A 23,136-nucleotide genomic window follows, 5' to 3' on the forward strand; every position below is an offset into this window, starting at 1 on the left:
AGGGAGCCGCGGATTTATTTTTCTATCGCGCAAGTGAAAGCGCGATGCAAAAATAAACAGCAGGAATGGCAAGCGCTTGTTCTTTTGGTTGCACTCCGCAGAAAGGAAGTGGATCCAATTGCTTCCACTTGAAAAAGCAATGTGTGCGATGTAGGTTAAGGTTGTCCCGAAGTGAAGATTGGGTCTTATGCCACATAAGCTGTGCCGTCTTTGGCATTGGTTGCCGCCAGAAGTTAAGGCTGTCTAAGGACAAGGGAATGGATGAATGGCATTACCCAGTGCCCCTCCTAGTATCTTGGTAAAATTGTGCTGAAATATGTTGTGTGCTCAGCTGCGGCCGAGCTTCTCTCTTGAGGGACCCCTTTGCAGCCTGTTCGTTCCTAGAACGCAGGTCTCTCCTGCCTTGCTCGGTTGCTGTGACTCGCGCCTGCTGCTGGCAAGCAGTGAAGCTAGCTGTAGTTTTAGTGGCTGTAGACTGCTCGCTATGGTTGCCGGCTGTCCACGGCTGCCTGATGAGAGCTGGCGCCCGTTTGCAGTGCTCAGACGGAAGTGTGATGCTGCTGCCCTGTGGCGGAGGAGGCATAACGAGGAAGGATGAGCTTTCCAACCCCATCCCATGGGGACATCCTCTGCTGCAGTGAGAGACGGTGGAGCGTGCAGGATTCAGCTGGAATATGACAAGAAAAAGAACAAAATAAAAACAACTCGCCGACGACCCGGCCGACAAAATGGCAGCGCTGCAGCGTCCTTGTCTGAAAGGCTTTGACCAGCTGCGCGGCTGTTGGCTTCAGGTGACAGACTTATCTGAAGAACCCTCAGAAACCTAAAGGGGGCTAATTGGTGAAATAACTCATTGAAGGTCGCCTTTCCTTTGCTGCTTCTCCGTTCCATGCGTACAAGTAAGCGAGCACAAAAGCTACTTAACACCAGCTTGGCCTCCCACTAGTCCATTATTTTGGCTTGCTGGGTGCAAAAGTGGGCAGCCACATGCCACGAACACAGACTTGGAGACCTGTGGCGCACCATTCAGGGCACATCTCTTGGTATAATATGCGAAAATGTGAACCTGTGCTCGTCTGGAAGGTCGACCCTAATTTTGCTGACCGTTTTCAAAGCAGTTCTGAAGGGCTGCCATGAAATATTCAGTAACTTTCGTGGTGCGCCAAACGGGTCTGAGCCTCTCATGCAGTGCCGAAAAGAAAGAAACGCCCACCTCTCCAAGAATGCTTGATATACTACGGAGGACTAACGGTGTGTAGGTTTACATGCATTTCAAGTAATGAGGTGCTATTTAAAAAGGCCTTCTATGACAGGTTATCAAGATCTTATATCACTTATATCCTAAATCTATCAGCTTTTGTGTTTTTTTTCAAGTCTGTCTCTTCCAAGGATGTTTTAAATCTTGTTTGTAGACAGCATAACTTTTCCCCAGGTTAAACTGATCTAACCGGCTCAGACGTCAGAACAACCACTTGGGTTACATTGAAGTTACAGTAAACAAATGTCTCCAACGTGACATGAATTGTCACTCAAATGTTAGTATTAAATATTTAATAGAAAGCATTACTTTTGTCCACACAACAATAGAAGGCCTACAATAGGACATTGCATAAGCAGGTTACGTTATGAGAGCCCAGTTGAGGCGGGCAGCCAGATTGCAGAGGTTGGCTGATCCTACACTGCAGGGGGCCATGAGGGCGCAAGGCCTTACCTTCAACCACCACCTGACCCCAAAGACCCGCTAATTGCCAACTCGTGATGTACTGCTACACACGATGCTTGCCCTGTAAGCTGCAGCTGTCTCTAAGAGGTAGTGGAATGTCCGTGCTGCCTTTTGCAGCAGTGCACAGGAGGAGGAACAAGGGTGTCATGGAGAAGTGGTATGTCCCTCTTTGATAAGCCCTCCACTCCTGTATTTGCAGTATTGCACGGCTGGTGTGGTACAGTACGAAAAAGTGGTAGGTTGTGGCACCGAAAGCACATTCCGCCTGTTGAAATAAAGTAGGTCTCCAAATGGTCAAAATGCGGCAAAAGTGGAGCCTAGATCTGACATAAGGTCTGCTGAGTTCACTGCTAATTAAACAGTCTAAACTGGCTTCGGTCTCCAGCGTTACCTGATTATTTCAGACTCACTAGCCTGGCTAGAGTGGCGCTGGAGTCCACTGTTCATCCCATGGCATATGCAAAGGCCGGTACGGGTATATACTGTTTGGACTAGTAATTGTATAATGCACACAACAGTGAAGTCACTGCTCTTTCATTGGTCTTGTTGTGCTGGCTTTACTGTAACTTTGTTACTTTTTATCCTTCGTCTTGTAAAGTGCTTCACCCCCTGGGTCATGTTAATGCTATATAAAACCAAATAAATAAAGACATCAAGAAAAAGTGGGTGATGGCCTGATGTACGATTCAGCGCATTTACAATGGGGCAGGTACGAAAAGTTTTTGTGTAAGAGATTTATTTTCAGTTGAAAAATGCTGCCTAGCAAAAGGCTTTAGTTTGGCTAGGTTGATTGGTTCCTGGTACAGCTGCAAACTCGAGATAGCCTCTTTAGAAAACAAGCATTTGCAATGCAATAGGTCTCGCATTTACGCAAGTTTGAGCTATTGACATTGCAAATAACAATGCCTTTTTTTTTGTTTTCGTTTTTAAAACCTAAATAAAAAAGCATCGTCCTTTACAATGCCAATAGCTTAAACTCGTGTTAATGCGAAATCTATTGCATTGCAAATGATTTTCCTGTTGGTGCTGCCTGTTGCCATCTTAGCGCTCCACTTATTCCTAATTTCGTTTCTAGTTTTTGGGGCACAATCCTACCAAACCCTGACACCCCCCTCAACCTATTACCATGGATCTCGGGACCCAATTGTGCAATGCATCATGTATGGATGCCGCATTTGTATGTATATGGATCCAGAAATGGCAGGGGTAGAAGTGAGAAGAGGACTGTCTACTTCTGTTGTTACACGGTATGTCTTCTGTAGTCTGTAAGCCCTATTTTCTTAAATGTGTTTCACTTACTGCAGCCACACATGTTTTCCTACAACATTAGTGCACCATGCGCGCTTTGACATTGCAAGCATGTGTATCAAAAATAGTAGTTTGCCCAAAACATCCCACTAAGACCCGGGCACAAAATGCATGAAGCAACAAAAGTTGATCTTCTTACGGGAACAAATGGAAATGTCTTTAGCCAGTCAACTTAATTGGTCACTGGTTTGGTCTTTGCTTACCAATTATATTCCAAAACCTATTCTATCATTCCCAAACTAATGGTCCAAATCATAACAAAAAAAATCTTTTCACCATATATATTCACAATACTTATTAACTTATTAGGATATACTTAAAACATAAACATAGACAGATACAGTGTACCAACACATATATTAGATATCCCTATACCAATATGGACTCTCTTTACAAGCAGGCTGGGACAATGTCTGCAAGGTCTCGCATTTATAAGAGTTTGAGCTATTGGCATTGTAAATGACAATGCCTTTTATTTATGTGTTAATTATCAAAACACATAAATAAAAGGCATTGTCATTTACAATACCAATAGCTCAAACTTGCGTAAAAGCGAGACCTATTGCATTGCAAATGCTTGTCATACTGTGCTCGCTTCCTTGTTTAGACTGAACAGTGATTGGATTCCTTGCCATGTTTCGACTATGCATTTTTTATTGAACATTAGCATTTAATGCCTCATTTAACCTTTCAAAGATGACTGCACAGCACATTGGGAACTGAGCCTTTTCTATCCTAAATTTATTCCCTTGTGAAATATTAGTTCTTGCCTCAAGATAGCATTTTGCAATGTCGGTGAGGTCTTACCCTATCTATGAATGTATGAGGTAACATTTTCCAACATTATCTACCCTTTCCTTTCACATAAAGCTCACCAGCATATTATTTCAATTAAATGAGTTTCAATGGAAATACATGATCAGTATAAATATATTAATATGGCTAAGGTGGTCATCTGGAGATAATGGCCGACTTTCAAGCTTTCTTCTCCTATTACAATTTAAGATGAAAAGTTTAAAAGTTTTCTTAAATAATTCGAGACTTCAGTATCAACACAAATACTTAAATATTTGTTTGGTGGTATGATATCAACAGTGCGCATAGATGTGGTCTGCATGCCAGATTTATGAAATAGTAAACGTAGTTCTAGGAGTATTCATTTAATAATCAGATTCTAATGAAAGTCGGACGGCCTTAATTATTTAACCTTTATATTTTCCTCTAATGAACATTTCAGAAGGTGTAGGTGATGGTGAAAGTGTTCACGACTCCCCAAGGGATGAGGCCTTACAGAACATCACTTCTGACGATCTCCCAGACTCTGCCAGCCAAGTTGCACTTCCGCTGGACTCTGCTTTTTCATACAGGTAATGACATGGGCATATTTTTTCATGTCCTTGGCTGTGAATAAATATTTGCCATAGATCATAAGAGCGTATCAAAAGCATATCAGCCTGTACTTGCCCTCCTCTTCAGACTCAATAGGATACCAAGAGACACACCACAAGCAGTCTCAGGCTGAAGAGCATGTGCTGGTGAAAGTGCACTCCCTCCCCATAATGGCTTAAGAATGGTTTTGCAGTATGTGGCGAGCAGTCAATGGAGCATAAAGAAGAAAACCTGGCTCTGAAAAAAAATCCCAGAGAGGACATTCGTAATTTAAAAAGCGTATATTTCTCCGGACACTTCCCTTTGATGGAAATTGCTTTTTATTTAAATTGACAGTCTTTGTGCGGAACAGTTGACTGAATTTCTAAATGGTTATCCTACTGTAGACTTTTTGTCTTTGTTCAAGAGGTTTTGTAAACTTGTAAGTGGTTGGACTCTTAACTGCTTCTCTGAATCTGAACACTACTTTAGTACTAAGAACTGCTAAGAGGGAGAGCAGTCAATACTGAGCCTGAAAACCTTGTACAATCTGGACTCGCACTCTTAGTTCTATCATGACATTTTATTCTAACATCTGTTTTTTTAATATTGTATGAAATGTATTTGTATCATTTTATGTGCTTTTATGGCCATATGGCCGAAATAAAGCTTTCTTTGACTGACTGGCTTTTCTGAATCTCAAAAAAGAAATCTGGATGTGATCAGTCTACTCACTAGTTGTGCAGTTCATTAGCCTTGAACTCCACCTTGGCCAAGGAGCTGTTGCAGTCCCAGTTGTTCTGGCATTATTTGTGTACGTTAAGGCAGACTTGTGTTATGGCAGTACAGAATAAGGGCATGGAAAATTCGAATATGTTTTCTATTATTTCTGTTATTTTTTGTTTTTAAAATCAACTATTTAGTGATAATTTATCATTGTTTTTATTGAGGAAATATTTTTCTGTCTTTCAGAGATGCCAAGAAGAAGCTTCGTATGGCGCTGTGCTCAGCAGATGCAGTTGCTTTTCCATTGGTGTCCCATTCCACTCGGAATGGCCTGCCAGACCACAATGACCCAGATGGTAAACCTAGATGCTAAGTTAATGGCATGTGCTGCAGGACTAGTTCACGTGTGACTGTTTGCTCAACTTGTACCTTTTGTTGGGATATTATTTTATTTGGTAGATTAGGTTGGTTCAGCGCTGTGTTTCTCAGCACCGTATTTCCCATTACTTGGTCAATATGACAGCAAAGAATACCTGGAAAAGAGAATTAACATATATGAATACATCTTTATTACACTTCACTCACACTGTGCTGGTCACGAGGGATGACACTGGGGCGGACGGTGTACATCCCAGTTCTCTAGAAATACTGGGAAGAGAATTGCTCAGGTACTCCCCATTATAAGGGGAGGTAAAATGTATCATTAAAACAGCCAGGGGATGTGGGACAAAGTTTTCCTTCCAAAACTTTGCATTGTGTCTTGTTATACCACACATCGATCTTGATTGTTTTTATTTGTCTTCATAGTTTAAATTTCTCTGCCAGTCTTATATGTGGCTAAACTAGAGTTCATGTGCCTTAATGCACATTACTTTCAAAGCATTACATCTGCGCTTCTTTTTAAAAACAATTTAGAAACTTGGGTAGCATTTACAATTTGAAACACCGGGTCAGATATACAAAATTATGAAAAGATTCCTTAATAGGGAATATTACGTAATCAATGTTAGAGATGCGTTATGCTTTTGTACATCAAGATATTTCAGGGAAACATTCAACATTTTCATATTACAAAACCAGAAGCAAGGTTACGGTATCATTTTCCCCTGTGAAAAAGTATATAATGGGACAACGAATCAGGAAATACTTGAAGGTATCATCCAGCAGAAACCCAGGGCCAGCTGTTCTGTCCATACGGCACCGTTGGTAAACCACTTCATGGAGCATGCCCATGATACAGAGAACATTAGTTGGACTGTTCTTGATATCATCAATTCTAACCCGAGGGAAGGTGAGTATTGCTAAAACAATACCAAAAAGAAGCCAGCTTAATTCTCCGATTTAACAGTCTTAAAAAGGCTGACTAAAGTTTCTGCGCTTCAGAACATTCAACTGCCATTCTCTGGTCTTTTTATCCAATTCACGCTTCATTTCACATTCAGACACCAACTTTATGGGTTTAATACCAGCGTTTTGCCTTCATAATTTTGTCCCAGAAATACCAGTACGACCACGCTGTTTTTCTTGGGGAACAACCTTTACAACGCAACTGTTACAACGCACTACACTTACAATGCATTTTTTACAACGCATAATCCATTACAACGCACTACACTTACAACGCATGACACTACAACGCATTTTTAAAAAATACCTTTACAACGCATACCATTACAACGCCTACCATTACAACGCATAATATTACACTACACTATCCAACACTTACCCTACTGTTGCACCCCCTGGAGTTAGAATAGTAATTTTTACCCCTATACTATCCAACACTTACCCTACTGTTGCACCCCCTGGAGTTAGAATAGCAATTTTTACCCCTATACTATCCAAAACATACCCTACTGTTGCACCCCCTGGAGTTAGAATAGTAATTTTTACCCCTATACTATCCAACACTTACCCTACTGTTGCACCCCCTGGAGTTAGAATAGTAATTTTTACCCCTATACTATCCAACACTTACCCTACTGTTGCACCCCCTGGAGTTAGAATAGTAATTTTTACCCCTATACTATCCAACACTTACCCTACTGTTGCACCCCCTGGAGTTAGAATAGTAATTTGTACCCCTATACTATCCAACACTTACCCTACTGTTGCACCCCCTGGAGTTAGAATAGTAATTTTTACCCCTATACTATCCAACACTTACCCTACTGTTGCACCCCCTGGAGTTAGAATAGTAATTTTTACCCCTATACTATCCAACACTTACCCTACTGTTGCACCCCCTGGAGTTAGAATAGTAATTTTTACCCCTATACTATCCAACACTTACCCTACTGTTGCACCCCCTGGAGTTAGAATAGCAATTTTTACCCCTATACTATCCAACACTTACCCTACTGTTGCACCCCCTGGAGTTAGAATAGCAATTTTTACCCCTATACTATCCAACACTTACCCTACTGTTGCACCCCCTGGAGTTAGAAAAGTAATTTTTACCCCTATACTATCTAATACTTACCTTAAATGCAATTAAATATTATGCGTTGTAATGGTATGCGTTGTAATGGTAGTTTTTAAAAATGCGTTGTAGTGTCATGCGTTGTAAGTGTAGTGCGTTGTAATGGATTATGCGTTGTAAAAAATGCGTTGTAAGTGCATGCGTTGTAAAAGTGTGCGTTGTAACGTCATACATCCGTTTTTCTTAAGATCCATAACTTATTCTGCTGTGAACTTCCTGAGATTGATGGCATGCTAAGCACCCCACTACAGAAGCAGAAGACGGTGCTGCTTCCCTCCATTCAAGCTGGTTGTCTATACTCAGTTACACAAAACTATTCAAATAAGGATTTATTTATTTTATCTTCTATATGTAACTTTTTCCCCCTTCAACTCGACCCCGTGGCTGGGGGGGGCCTTGAGTTTCACACTAATCCCTCCTTTTCTTTTTTGGGATGCAGAATCGCAAGACAATAGTTTTTTATTCTGCCGCACTACTCTCACTTTGTCCCCACCATTCTCAGGTATGATTCCCATCTGGGTTTAAGTGAAGGTTTTGCCAAAATGTTTTTCCCTGTTCACTTACTTTGGCCTCTCACATTTGTCACCTTCTTTGTCCTCCTAATTAGGCTTTATAGGCCCATAAATTAATACACACCTCAAGAAAGGTAATTCATCACAATATGCCCCATAGTGCACTTGGGTTGCGCACCAATATTTTTCTAAATTGTTACAGAGGGATCCTTTCCCTCTTTTTGTTTCCTCAGGTTAAGATATTCCGAGTCCTGACGAGACCACTTAATCGCTAGGGGTCAAAGTGTCAGATAACCCATGCCTTGGGAAAGAAGTGCCTAATCTTTTTTTTGAAAACCGATTTTATTTGTCAAAATATCACATATAATGCAGACCTCTGAATCCCAGAGACAACTTCCGCATAAGAGACACAAAAAAAACCCAATGACTTTGACCGTTTTACATATTGAAAAGCAGAAGAATATGAAAGGCGATACAAATAGAATCAATTCCTTTAACCAACCACCCATATTCCGAAACAACATATAGCTGACCCAAGCTGCTATTGGTCCACACAAAAGCTCAACAGCCACCATACCATTATCAATTAATGGATTGTGAGCCACACATAGGGAAAGGCAAGGAACGGGAGAGGTCAACCGGCTACTCTGGGTCACGACCCCGGTCCCCCCTCGGTGGTTCCAGCTCCAGACCCCGATAATCTGCCCAACGCTTCCAGATCTTATAGTGCTTCCTAGGGCACCCTCTAGCCTCAAAGTTTGGGAGCTCGAGGCCCATACTAAAGTCTAGGCCATTTTTCCAGGACGAGACCGATGGGGCAACCACCTCCTTCCAGTCCCTAGCTATATCTCTCTTTGCTAATGTGAAGCCTGGGAGCAGGAGATGTCTTTTATAGATGTTGCCCCCGATCCCTTCCATCACATGGAGGAGAACTAATTTTGGTGAGTGCGGAAGCTCCCACCCCAGAACCTCCGAGAGACAAGCTAGTACCCCCCTCCAGAAGCGAGCCAGCGCCGTGCAGTGCCATATGGTATGTATCCGGGTCCCCTCCTCCCGCCCGCAACGGAGACACTCCGGGGAAGCCACCAGGCCTGCCCTCCAGAGCCTAACCTTGGTAAATTAAACCCGGTGAAGATATTTAAATTGGATAAGTCGCAGGCGCTTCGCAATAGCCGCCCCACGTGGGGAAGCCAGAGCTTCTGTCCAGTCCTCCTCCTCTAACTGGCCTACATCACCCTCCCAGGCCTCCCGCAGACGCTGCAAAGAGGGGCAACAATGCGTAACCAGGGATTGATAGATTTTGGAGATCTTGTGGTCAAGGAGGTCCCCCATAAAAATCTTTGCTTCCACCGTACTAAACTCCGGCAGTGAGTCCAGGCCTTCTAGGCAGGGAGTGATGGCATGCCGAAACTGTAAGTATTAAAAAAATTGAGTCTTTGGCATCTGAAAAGCGGTCTGGATGTCTTGGAAGGATTTCAATACCGTGCCGCGCATAACATCACCCAGAGTAGAGATCCCAATGTTATCCCAATCACGGAACCCGGGGAGGCCCAACAACTGGGGGAAACGGCCGTCGTTCCACAGCGGGGTCTTTTTAGTTGGTCTGTTCCACCATCCATTTTTCGCAATGCCTGCCTCCAAATCTAAAACACCTTCCGCGTGGCAGGCGGAAGAGGACATCTCAGCGGGGCAGAGTAAAGGATAGTGTGCAGGGATAGAGTGCACGGCGTATGCCGGGTCGGCCTTATCTCCATACCACCACACATTAAGGACAAGTAGATGCGATCCAGCATAATAGGACCATATATCGGAGGTTGCCAGACCCCAATAATACGTAGAAAAGAAACACATCCGGACAGCCACCCTAACCGCGCCACTCTCCCAAAGAAACTGTCCCAGAACCGAGTTCACCTGCCGAAACCACCACGGGGGAATCGATAGGGATGGTTTTGTAACTGATACAATAGTCGCGGGAGCGACACCATCTTGAATATGGCTGACCGGCCGTAGATGGACAGGGGCATGTGGGACCAGGTCTTAATGTCCTCGCGCACCCGCTCCCACAAAGATGCAAGATTGCGCTCCCAGGCCATGGCGGGAGAATCGGATAGGTATACCCCAAGATACTTCAGGCCCCCTTGTACCACCTGTACAGACGACGCCCAAGAACCGAGCTCGCCCCGATCTCCCAGTACCCACAGAGTGGACTTCCGGGGGTTCGTCTATAAACCGGAAGTTTCCCCGAATAAATGCATGATACGCAACAGCCGCGGCCCCGTTCGTTCAACACACATCATCGGCGCAGAGGGCGATGCGGTCAGATAGGCCATGCGCCCATTCAAACCCAGACACCTGAGCATCCATCCTAACCCAGGCAGCCAGGGGTTCCATAGCCAACGCAAAAAGATATGGGGATAATGGACACACCTGCCTGGTGCCCCTCCCGACGGAGAATGCAGAAGAATCGAAGCCCGCCACTCGCACCGATGCCATCAAATTGGTATAGAGCAGGGTGAGGTAGGACAGGAAACGCGGTCCAAAATTCAGCCGCCGCAAGAGCGCAAATAGATAGACCCAGCTCAGGGAGTCAAACGCCCTGTCCTTATCAGACAAGAGAAGCGCCGCCCGTTCCCCCAGACCCTGAATAATCGAAACTGCCACATGCGCCCGTCGAATATTATGTCGGGTTGCACGCTGGGGCCTGAACCCAGCCTGGTCCGGGGGAACCAGTGCAGCTATGTGGGGGCGAAGACGGTTCACCAAAGCCTTGGCCAATATCTTGGCCTCCACGTTCAGGAGGGAGATAGGGCGGTATGAGGCATGATGTTCCGGAGGTCTGCCGGGCTTGTGAAAAACTACTATCTCCGCGTGTCGCCAATCACTGGGCAAACGCCCCCGATGCCTGGCTGCCTCCTCCACCACCCTGCGATAGTGTGGCCCCAGCTGAAAGAAATATTTCTTAAAGAATTCGCAGGGAAAGCCATTAGGACCTGGGGCCTTGCCAGAATTAAGATCACCCAGGGCTGTCCACAGCTCCTCCTCAGTAACCGGGCCCTCTAGTTTCTCCCGAACTGTATCTGAGAGTGCCCTCGCAGGGAGATCATCCAAAAAACGATCAATGACCTCCGCCGGAAGGCACTCCGCAGGAGCATACAGCTGAGCATAATATTCTGCAAAGCTACTCGCGATAGCCGACACACCGGGAGCCCATCAGACCCCACCACCCCGGGGAGGACCTGAGGGTGAAGCGAACCCTGACCCAATCAGTGCAGCATTTTACCAGATTTGTCACCCGACTGATAAATCCTACTACGAGTAGCAAGCCAGGCCTGACGAGCCTCATCTAGAAGAGTAATCCTGCTGCGCTAGCAGCAGCTGATGGCGAGCAAACCGCCCACCCTCCTCCCTGCCGCGCACCTCCAACTCCAGAATAACTGCCTCCGCTCGAACCAGGCCCTCCCTACGCTGTCTTCGGGCCGCGGCACAGAACGAGATGTCCACCCCTCGAATGGTGGGCTTCAGAGCCTCCCATAGAGTCTCTGCCCTCGAGACCGAGCCCACGTTAATAGCCAGGTACTGATCTAGGGCATCTCCCATCTGTTCCCTGTAGTCCTCCTTCTGAAGATTCCAGACCGAGAGACTCCAGCTAAATGGGCCACTGCCCCACCCCCCTCCGCGTCCCCCCCCCCCCCTCCCCGGCTCGTATAGTAAGCGCCACTGAGGAGTGATCCGATAGTCCGCGCAGGAGTATTTCGGCCGCCACCACTCTTGCTATCAAAGACCCGTGGGATGAACAGGTATTCCTGACAGGAGAAGGAACCATGGACTGCCGAAAGATACATGCAGCCCAGTTTACAACCATGCATCCTGCGCCAGGGGTCGACCCAGTCATTGCGCGTCACTAAGGCATGCAGCTTAGTAGGATGACGGGCCTCAAACAACCCCCCTCTCCCCCCGGACCTCCATCTATCCCTGGCCACATCCATCACATCATTCCAATCACCTCCCACCACCGCGAGGCCCTCCGATATATCTGTCCAGAGGGTCAGAATCTTTCTGGCCAATCCCCAGGAAAAAGGCGGGGGCATAGACGCTCCCTAATACAAGGGTCTCGCCCCCTACCATTGTATGAACAGATACCTGCCCTGCAAATCCCCCCCAGGTTTTAACATGTGTATATGCAACCCTCCGATGTAATAAGATAGCAACCCCTCTGGAGCCCCTCACAAACTCAGAATGAAAGACCTTTATAAAATCCAAAGCGCTGAAAACATACTGCCTTAATCCCCATGAGGTGGGTCTCTTGTAACAATAACACATCTGTGCGAGCTCGCTTGGCTGACTTCAAGATAGCCCCCCGTTTGATCTTGTCCAGCGGCCCCCTAACATTCCAGCTATGAACCCTAATAAGACCAGGGGCCTCCCGTGAACGAAAAGCCATTCCTTCTCCGTGCAGATCCTACACAATACCAGGACAGCAGCAAGAATTTTACAGAAGACTTAATAGTGTCTGGAACCCATGTAGACAGTGCAGCAACCCCACAACCCCCCCCCCCCCCCCTCAAAAACACTACCCCACAACACCTCCCTCCACCCTGTACCTCCAAAACAATGAAGTACCTGTCGCTGCAGGCAGAGCAGGCTGACCCCAACAGGAGGTCCCACCCCTCACCCACCAACAAAACCACAAATCACAGCCCATTATCAAGTGGCACCCTCTCCTCCTGTGGAGCCCCACGGAGAGACTGGCCCCCACACACACACCCCATCGGCTTATGAGATACTCAATGTCTAAAAGTGACATGGTCATCCTTGCGTCAATCCGCTGAGATGGAAGGCCGAGCCCCCCTCCCCCTGAGCCACAGGGCCCGCAGATTGCGAGCGGCGGCTGGACTTGGAGTGTCTGCCCCCTCTCCCCTTCAGCCCATGCTGGTTCTGGGCGGGCCCAGCGGAGGAAGAGTAGGATTCCCTTCCCGGGGGAGAGTGAGGACGCAGCTGCACAGTTTGATCTGTCCAGTGGAACACTGCCTCCGGCGTGTCAAAGAAGTGGGTGCGGGACCGGTATACTACGCGCAGCCGGGGCGGGTAGAGCAAGGCATAAGAGAGCTTAAGTTCATGAAGACGGGCCTTAGCGGCCAGAACGACTGCCGCCGCCGTTGCACCGATTTCGTGTAGTCTGGGAAAATTAAGATGCGGGAATTATTAAACAGCAAGGGTTCTTTGGCTCGGGCCTGTTTCAAGATAGTGTCCCTGTCGTGGTAATTAAGGAGCTTGGCGATGACGGGCCGCGGACGCGCGCCCAATGGGAGCTTTTGCATCAGACCCCTGTGTGCACGTTCCACAACAAAGCAAGTCGAAAGTTCCCCGGCGGGGAGCCAACTCTCGAGCCAGTCTGTGAGGAATCGCTTCATATTCCCCCTTCTCGCAATCTTCCGGAAAACCAACAAAGTGCAGGTTATTGCGTCACGCTCTCCCCTCTGCGTCTACCACCCTGCTAAGCCCCGCTGGGTGGTCTCTAGTGACGCCACTTTCTGCTGAAGTGTGGCAACCACATCCTCCACGCCCGAGATCCTTGTTTCTGTCTCTGTAATGCGGGCTACCGCGTTCCTCAGGTCCTGACGCAGGAGCATCACATCAGAGCCGACCACCCCGATCTTAGCCTCCAAAGTGTCTCTAGATAGTGTAATGGCGGCCATAAGGGCCACATTGTCCGGTACAGCAGTTTGAGTCCCCCCCCCCCCCCCCAGGCAGTGCCGCCGGAGCCCCCTGGCCTGTGAATTTGTCCATGGTACTCTGTTTAGATTAACCACTGCCAGGCTTGTCTCTGGTCATAATGGCCCAATCTCCACCTCAGACCCCGGCCGAAGAACCCCCAGGTAGGTAGTACGTGACAGATCAAATGGAGGTAAGGGCCCCACTCCTGGTATCTTTCAGGCCGGCCGCCTCCCAACCGTCCTCCGCCTAGCCAGCTGTGCGAGATGGAGATCACCCTAAAAAAGGGGGGGGGGGGTGAAAAGAAAGCGCCGGGGCCTCAACTAGAATAAAGGGGGGCCGGTACGCTGACGCTCCCCACCGCAACCCAAACTGGCCGCCGACGACTCCAACCTGCCACTCTGATCGTAGCGATGCCAAGCAAATTGCTGCAACCCCAAGAACACTCGGTCACTGTCTGGCCGATAGCCGGCCGAGACGACTGGATAGTCAATATGCGCTGAGAAGTAGGGGCACTGTGGACCGGCTGCCTCCCAAACTGTCCTCCATCCGGCAGCCGTGCGAGACCTCTGAATCGTGGCACCCCCCTTGCGGCCCGACACTGCCACCGAACCCCCGGTGATACCGCTCCCAAAGAGATCACCCTAAAAGGGGGGGGGGGGGGGGGGGAGGGGAAGCTGGGTGAAGAAAAAGCGCCGGGGCCTCAACTAGTATCAATTAGTATCAATGGGGGCTGGCCTGCCGACGCTCCCCACCGCGACCCGAACTGGCCTCCGACGACTCCAACCTGCCACTCTGATCGTAGCGATGCCAAGCAAATTGCTGCAACCCCAAGAGCATTCGCTGTCCGGCCGATAGCCGGCCGCAACAACTGCGTAGTCTGTATGTGCTGAGAAGAAGGGGCACCGTGGACTGCCCTGACGTGACCCACAGGAAGGATCTTACCCCGCTCACTGCCACCTGCGCCTGGCACCCCCCTTGTGGCCCGATAAGACCACCGAACCCCCAAAAGAACCAAACCCCTGCTGAAATGAGGGGGGGGGGGAGGGGATGGTGGGGCGGGAGGCTCCAAACCACCCTCCGAAGCAGGACAGCGGTACTCACTTGCTGGGCGCCGATCAAGCAGCCACCTCACCACAGGGAGCCGCTCTGTCCGGGGCCAAAGCATCAAAATGGCGGCCATCCGGCCGCGTCCTGCACTTCAGAGGTCTCCTCCACACGAGACAGAGTTCCAATTGGGCCGCCGGCCGCGGCAGCTCTCCGTAGGACCGCAGATATTTCGGGGCACACCCCGGGCCTTCGCCGAGGCCCCGAACGCCGCCAGCCAGGTTTCCTCTGCGGCCGCCGCCTCGGCCAGACAATGCGGCAAGGAGATCTAGGCAACGCTGCGGCTCCAAATACGGCCTCATCACCAGCAGGCCGCCGCCGAGCCCTGCACCGCTGCTCACCAGACCCACAGCGGCTCCAAACACAGCCCGGAAGGCAAGGCTCCGCCAGCGATGATGGCGGGGCAACCACGGGACCTCAAGAAGCACCGATGAGGCAGGATATATTAAGGATCAGTGTGGGGCTCGACAGAGCGCACTCAGCTCAGGTCAGCCAAGCCACGCCCCACCGAAGTGCCCAATCTTGCCTAGGAAACTGACAGGAACATATTAAATGAAGATATCATCACATTTCTCTATTCATACAAGCGCGCACCTTCTATTGGCAATCTGTGATTAGCTGCGCACGGTTTATCCAGGCTTGGTTAAATAGCATCTCTATGCTATCACTTTGCTCATAAGTTTGGAACTGGTTTTTTGCCAATAACACAAAATATCTGCCTGGCAATCTTTTGTCTTTACGTTTTTTAATGTTTGATATTAATGAAAAAATACCCTGTATGGCTGTTTTTCGCCTCAAAATTCACTTATGTTCATTGTTTTGTCTATTTTAACTGTTGTATGTTCTCTACATAGGCAGCAGCATCTTCACTTGTATGAACAACTGCTTTATTTAATTGCTGATCATATTGAATGAAAACTACGTTTAGTACCAATTTATTAATTGTTTTTGGTCATTTTTTGGGAATATTTAATTTAACGATAATACACGCAAAGTCACTTCTCCTTGTTTCGCAAACTCTTCCGTGGCACATGTGATTTGATCAGCAAGGTTCATCATTTACTGTGAATCCTTTTATTTTTTTTTAAAGGGGAATGGTCACTTGTGTAGGAAATGCCCCTTTTTGACATGGTCACCCCCACCCTTTGTCTGGTATCGAATGCAATTTTGACAGAAGTGCACTGGGTTCCTGCTATGCCCAGGTTCCCAGTGACAGATCTCATTCCCTAAAACTGTTTTATATGACAGTCAGAGAAGGAATAAGCATGGAGCGACATTTATACAGTATATCATTAAGCATAGCTGTTCCAAGATCCGCTGGAGTCCGCCCAGTGCTGGACAAGTTGAGATGATTCTACTTCTTTTTTGAGGGAGGCAGTCAAGGGAATGGTCCTGGTTTCAGGTGATAAAGTGTTCCAAATTCTTGGGGCAAGGCCGGAGAAGGAGCAGTTGTATGTTTTTCTTTTTGTTGAATTTCTGTAGTTCCAACAGTAGGGAGTTAGTGCTTCTTAAGGAATGACTAACCCTGGATAGCTAGAGTTTTCTTGCCAAGTAGACAGGAGTATTATGATATAGGGCTTAGTGCGTCGTGCATACAATCTTCAGGTGGATTCTAGCTTCAAACGGAAGCCATTTTAGATGTTCTAGGTCTGGAGCAATGCGCTTGATTCTCCTGGAACCTGTTATGAGTCTGGCAGGTGAGTTCAATGTGGCCTTTATGGGGCCAGCTTTACTTTGGGAGTCCAGCAGGAGAAGCACTCCCGTAATCAAATCGGAAGATGACTAGAAATTGTACTGCTAGCTAGAAATCCACAGGGGGCAGGAAGGGTTTGATTTTCCTTAAAATGTAAATTGTGTGAAGTTTACACATAACCTTGTTATTGCTCCATATTTCGTTATCTAGGTAGTCACTCGATGACATTGTAACCGTAAGTGATTGTTTTACAGTGATCATTGATCCGTAAATACATGCTATGCCACCACCAGCTCTTCTGGATCTGTCCAATCCAATGATGTTTTAGTTGGCGGCACTAGGACGTCCAGAAAGGGTGGGGATGAATCGGTGAGCCATGTTTCAGTTTAGATAAGGAGGTCTAGGTCTTGGGCATGAATGAGATCAGTGATGTCTGCTGCGTGTTTTACCTCTGACCTGCAGTTAAGGAGCGGAGATCTAAAATGAAATTTGGTAACATGGCGTGTCATAGGGACCTGTAGCAGATTATACTAGTTCATGGATCTATGGTTGAGACTGGGTTCTCTGTGCGGGTTGTAGGGAATAGCCTGGATGGTGCTGGGCGAGGGTATCGAATCCTTATGTGTATTGGTATATGATAGCAGAAGGGAGTGTTGGCATCAGATAGGTCTTCTGTAACCCTTTGGCGTCTGGAGGTCAGATTGAGTGGGAATTAAATCTCACGCGTAAGTTCAGTGACTTCTCTTTATTCATAGAAACACGATGGGAGAAGTTAGCCGTATTGATTTGTGTGAGTTGGTCTATTAGCCCAAGAGGTCAGGTTAAGACTCCAGTGCTTCTCGAGCTTCGAGGTGATGTATATAAGGTTCTGGAGATTGGGTTTAACTAATTGAATGTCTTGACTAAGGTCAGTAAGTTTGTCCTTGAGGGAAGAAGGCTCATCATTATGAATGAGAATGCAGTGTGGTCTAGAGGAGGTGGGTGAGCTCTCTAGGTGGGTGAGCTCTCTAGGGTGTAAGGGGAGGTTTGCCGTCCTGACGGATCAACAGTGGTTGGAGGAAGAAAAGGCTGGCAGTTGAGGGCTAGGAGAGAGACTGCTGGATGTGATGCTGGGTTGAGGGATCAGAAGAGGACTAATAGGTGTGACAGCAACGGGCATCCTCTGCTGTCGGGAGGTCATTTTGAGGGAGTTGGAGGTCGGTGTGGTCGATAAGGTCGCTATACGTGCTATCTCCAGGTTGAGGCTGTTGACCATTCTTGAGCAGTGGGTATAGTTTCCTGGCCTTCTATGAGCCTAGCGGTCCCCAAAGTACGAACCGTCAGAAATGGAGATAGATCCTTCTCCAAAATTGCCCCAGAAAGCTGGAATACTCTGCCTCTACACATAAGACTTGAACCCAGCCATCAGAGATTCCGCAAACTTCTAAAAACATGGCTATTTTAATTCTGCATATCTCCTACCTCACCATCTGAACATCTGTCGGCGCTATGAGACCTTCGGGTGATATACGCGCCTTACAAAAACCAATACATAGACATAGACATAAAGGCATGCGCCGCTCTGATATGTGGTGTGAGAAAGTGCCTCTTTTGACATGGATAGCCTCCAATTTTTGCCTGGAAATTAATGTGTTTTGATTGTAGTGCACAGGGTCCCTGCCAACCAGGTCCCCTATGCCAGTGATTCTTCCCTAAAACTATTCCACAATTGGCTCTTTAGCCCCACTGTAAGTCCCTAGTAAATTGTACCTAGGGCTTAGGGACGGAAGAGGGTCCCGTAGGGCCCTTTCACGTAGGCCATCCACACTGCCACTGTAGCATGCCTGGCCTTGTACAGACAAAACTACAAATTTGACATAGTACACTGCCTGTGTGCCATGCCAACTATTACTGCATAAGGTATAGTTAAGTCACCCCTCTAGAAGCCCCAGGCAGGGCACACTATACCACAGGTGTGGTCATATCTGCATGGACAGATATGCCCCTACCATATTTGAGTCCATTCTTAGATATTGTAAGTGCCAGGGAAGCCATAGCGAGTACATGGTCTGGAAACTCGACAACTCGATTTCCTCAGCACCATGGTGGCTTTTCTGAACCCAGAAGTGTTTGGCACCAAACTACTCCTCTCAATAAACCCACACTGATGCCAGTGTGGGATTTATTGAAACATACTCAAGAGGGCACCTCAGAGGTGCACCCTGAAAACCTACCAACCCTGGTGTGGTCCCAGACTGGCTTTGGGCAGCCTGCCACCACCAGACCTGTTTCTGGACCCTTTGTGTCGAAAGCCTCTGCTCTCTGGGACCAGAAACAAATCACATCCTGGGCGGAGGTGTCAAACCTCCTCTCCCAGGATTGGCACAGTGTTCGAGAGGGACGCTTCAAAGGCCTGCCGCCTTTATAATGGTACCCCCAGGGTCTGCTGCTAGCAGCATATGACAGCCCTCAGTTTACCTCCTCATTGGTTGGAAAACTAACGGGAAATCCTTGAAAGAATAGGAGATGTGCCCACCTCTACCAACTCCAGCCCTAAGGTGGGGGAGGCGAGGTTAAGCACATCTTTTAGTCCCCGCCATCTTGAAGATGAGGAGACCCACTCCAATCAAGGCTGGGACTATGCCCCCTCCCACAGGAGGGTTGCAAATTGAGAGTGAAGTCACCCCAGGTAAGGTGTCCATTGGTCATACCAGTCACTCCCTTAAAACAACCCTAAATCTAGTATTTTGTTGGCTCCTCAGACCCTGAAACTAGTTTGTGCGACCTAAGTAGAAGAACGAAGATGCCACCATGCAGCAGCGCCTGAAGATGCCTTCTAAGTTGGCCCCAGCCCTACCAGCCTGACCCCGCAAAGACGACGCCTGTCCTACAGCCAGCATCGTCCTGAACCCGACGAGGACTGCCTGGTCTTTGATATAGACCAGAACTCCCGAGGACAGTTGACCTGTCCCCAACAAAGGACTCTGGTGCCCTCCAGAACTGCAAGATCGGACCACTCTTCGCCTGAAGCCTCTGGCCCGTGTCCAGGTGGCCCGCCGATCCAGAAAAGGTTCTCCAGCGATCCTGACCGCAAGTTCAGCATTGGCTGACCCCTTCCTAGACTCCACGACGATGCCAACGTCCAAGGACTCCCCTGCACCCAAAGCCCCTGGGCCTTGGGGAGCTCGACCTACTGTGTCCCCATGACCTACAGCATCTCACCTTACTTCTGCTGTCGCTGGTTTCCTGTGTACAGCCTCCGGTTCGACGCCTGCAGCCTATTTGTCAAATCACGTTGCTCCATTAAAAGGATTTGGGCACCAACGTGATATTTGCACCCTGACGCCCCTGTTCCACTGGTAGTGTATGTTTAGTAAACCACCGCAATGGACCGCACTCCGCTAGCCCCTCCTCCTGGTTGCCCCAAGGGAAGCTGGTACATGAAGTTCTTGAGTGGTTCACCCCAGTGGGTGCAAGTAAGTACTTGTTGAACTGATGATCTCTAGACCCGATACATGTCCCGGGTTTTAAAATATCGCCCGAGACATGGCTCGGGTTTCGGGATAACTTCCCTCCTCAGTAGAGAAAATAGTTAAGGGTGGAAGAGAGGGCCGCCAAGCAACCGTCAAGGGCCTCAGTGCCCGCACAGGCACGCAGGTGCGTCGTCCAGGAGCTCGTCAGCTTTAAGCTCGAGGGAGCCATTTAGTGTATGTTTAGTGCTGCCTTGAGCCCATGGTGCTTGCTCTAACCTCCAAAGCTTGGCCCCTGCAACAGATTTACTTACCTGCAAGCAGCGTGGCTACAAGCGCCCCCAGTCTCCATTGAAATACATTGGGCCTATCTCCGAATATGACCTCTGCACCTGGCCACCCCTGTGCCGCTGGTTGTGCAGACTTTGTGCTCACCTGAATCTTGCCCTCTGCTGACCTTAAACCCCAAATACTGGAACTGTAAGTTGGGTACTTACCCATTAAACCACATTGTTGTTTTCCTCCATAAGATAATATTTATCTGTTTGAAAATTGCAAGACTAAAGTTATTATCCTGAAAAACACACTAAACTTTTTGCGAAGATCTCTGTCTTAAAATAAAACCTGAATAAAGCTTATTTTATAAAATTGTTGTTGTCTCCTTTTTGAGTCGTTTGTCATTCATTGGTCATTGTGCGCACAACAAATGTCTTGCACTCCTCTATGTTAGGCCTAGGGCCGCTCACCCACACTACCACTAGTAGAGCACTTCAGGTTTTAATTCAGCCCTGTACACTTCTGGGGGAATCTCTGGACTCTGTGCGTAGTATAACCACCTAGTGGTATTCCATATACAGAGCAAGCTTCCTACATTGGTGGTGCAACGGTGGGGTACAAGACTTGACATTTGTTGTACCACTTGATCAATAAGTGATTTTACATGAAGAAATCCAAAATTGTTTTTAGTTAAAATAATATTTTCATTTTTGATTTCTTTCCAAATTTTCTCAAACTAGTCTTAAGGCCTTGGTTAAGTCCCCCATTGTTTAGAAATCTGTAAAGTAATTAGGCCCTAGTAGTCCTTAGCACGGTTTTGTAAATCTCTACCAAGACCACCAACTACTTTAAGAAACATTACTGATTCTCCAGAGACCCCCCAGGAGCTCAACCTGGGCCCCTATTCACATTTGAAAGTTTCACAACTCAAAGATTTGTGCAGAACATAGAGGCTTACCATGGGTCCTAAACCCACAAACGCCCATCTCCAGCAGTTGCTGGCAGAGAATGACAAGGCCATAGCAAGTCAATCTTCCCCCACCTGGGGAAGAGGATGCAGAGTCCCATGAGATAGAGGAAGGGACTCTGAGTCCATCACTACCCCCCCACCCCCTCCTATAGTAACACCAGCGGGAGTGACCCCAGCAGTGTCCCAGACGAGGTAGATACTGAAGATGCAGATCTTCAGAAACTGGCCAAGAGCCACCTTAGAGGCTAAACTCTTGGCCATAGAAAAAGACAGTGCTGAGATGGGCCTAGGACACATCTCTGGTGGCAGCAAAATAATAAATAGGGAGGTAGAATCTTTTGGCTGTAAAATCCCCAAAGGCATTGTCGCTAAATTCTTTAAGGGTGATGATATCACTAAGTTATTCATTACATTTGAGATAGCCTGACTTGATAGACCGGTCCACAGGAAGCTAGGAAGTGCAGAGATAGACTCCTGATACTCATTGAGAAAGAGGCTACATCGTATGACCTCATGAAGGGTACCCTGATTGAGGCTTTTGATCTAGTACTGAACAGTATAGGAACAGATTCAGAAAGGCTGAAAAAAACCAGAGCCAGATCTGGGTAGATTTTGTAGACTACTCAGTGAAATCACTAGGAGGTTGGTTAGATGATAACAGTGTACATTTCCAAGGGAAAGAGGGCGTGTTCCCTGGTAGGAGTTGGGATCTGAAAACCTTATACTGTAGTGCTTGGGCAGTGATGTTTGGTTGATTAGACTTTCTACCATGTCTTTAAGGTTATCTGCAGGACCCACCCCAGGCATCCATAGGATTCCAAGTTCTAGTGCTCCTCAACATGTTCTGCACTCACTCTTGGAAGTCAGTGAATGCCTTATACAAGTCTGAAACTGTTGCACATTTATTATTTTTCCTGCAGCCCCATCCATTTAAATGTTCCCACATTACACACAACTTGAACTCATAGCCCCTCCACCTCAGTACCCACCACCCCTTAGCACATTCAATCAATATTATGTGTGGCACCTCCAGCAAGGATATCCAGCTGGTTTTCCCATTCGTCAAAAGTTAACTTAATGGGTAAATTCTGTTTACTGATCTGAAAGAAAACAGGATTTAAAGGAATCTTTCTTTGAAACTTAAAAGGTTCCTTATGTTTTTTTGTTATCTGTGGACCTGTACTGTCTCGGACTGAATGAAAAGCAGAAACTAGGCTGGAAGCATGCCGAACCCTGTGGGGTCTGCCCTGGCACGTGGAATTTGAACTCCCATTTTCAGCATTTTTGGACTGAGGCCTGCTTTTACCTCTGTGTGTGGTGTACCTACTGAAAGTATTTCTGTAAGCATCGGAGGATCTGCTCACTGATGTCACTTCAGTGGCTTGTGGCTGATCCCCAAATCTTATGACCCTCTTCTCCATTTGTAGGAAGCTGGCTTTGGAAACGAAATTATCTGATAGAGACGACTAGCCGCAGATTCCTACACGTAGAATTATCCCCAGGCGTGAGACTGGATTCGGAAACTTTTTTGCCACAGCATCCCTGCGCGCCGGGGATGGGACGACATCACGCGACTCCGCCCAGGCGTCGTCCACGTACATGACGTCAGCGAGGTCACATAAGACCCCCGCCGGCGCGCCTACGTCAGTTATTTCCTTTTCTGCGTGCAACGAGGATCAGATCCTTGCTACGGGTCTGTTTTAGGGCCCCTTTTTCTTCCATTTCCTTTTGGTGGAACAGTGTGTGAATGCCTTCGGGCTTCAAAACTTGCACGTTTTGTGGGCATCTTATGTCGGCAACAGACCCTCAC

At 47.6% G+C, this 23,136-nt stretch overlaps 1 protein-coding gene across 18 annotated transcripts in view; it reads left to right on the plus strand.

The window, feature by feature from the left end:
• Positions 1-23,136, plus strand: part of GAPVD1 (GTPase activating protein and VPS9 domains 1) — a 486,206-nt gene that overhangs the window by 333,235 nt on the left and 129,835 nt on the right. For all 18 annotated transcript variants that reach the window (XM_085613786.1, XM_085613788.1, XM_085613789.1 and 15 more), the window contains 2 exons: positions 4,269-4,398; positions 5,372-5,481. In XM_085613786.1, coding sequence (XP_085469912.1) covers positions 4,269-4,398; positions 5,372-5,481 — 240 coding nt within the window. The remainder of the gene's footprint in view (positions 1-4,268; positions 4,399-5,371; positions 5,482-23,136) is intronic.

This window comes from Triturus cristatus, chromosome 1_2 (genome assembly GCF_964204655.1).
Source record: "Triturus cristatus chromosome 1_2, aTriCri1.1, whole genome shotgun sequence".
NCBI classification, from domain to species: domain Eukaryota; kingdom Metazoa; phylum Chordata; class Amphibia; order Caudata; family Salamandridae; genus Triturus; species Triturus cristatus.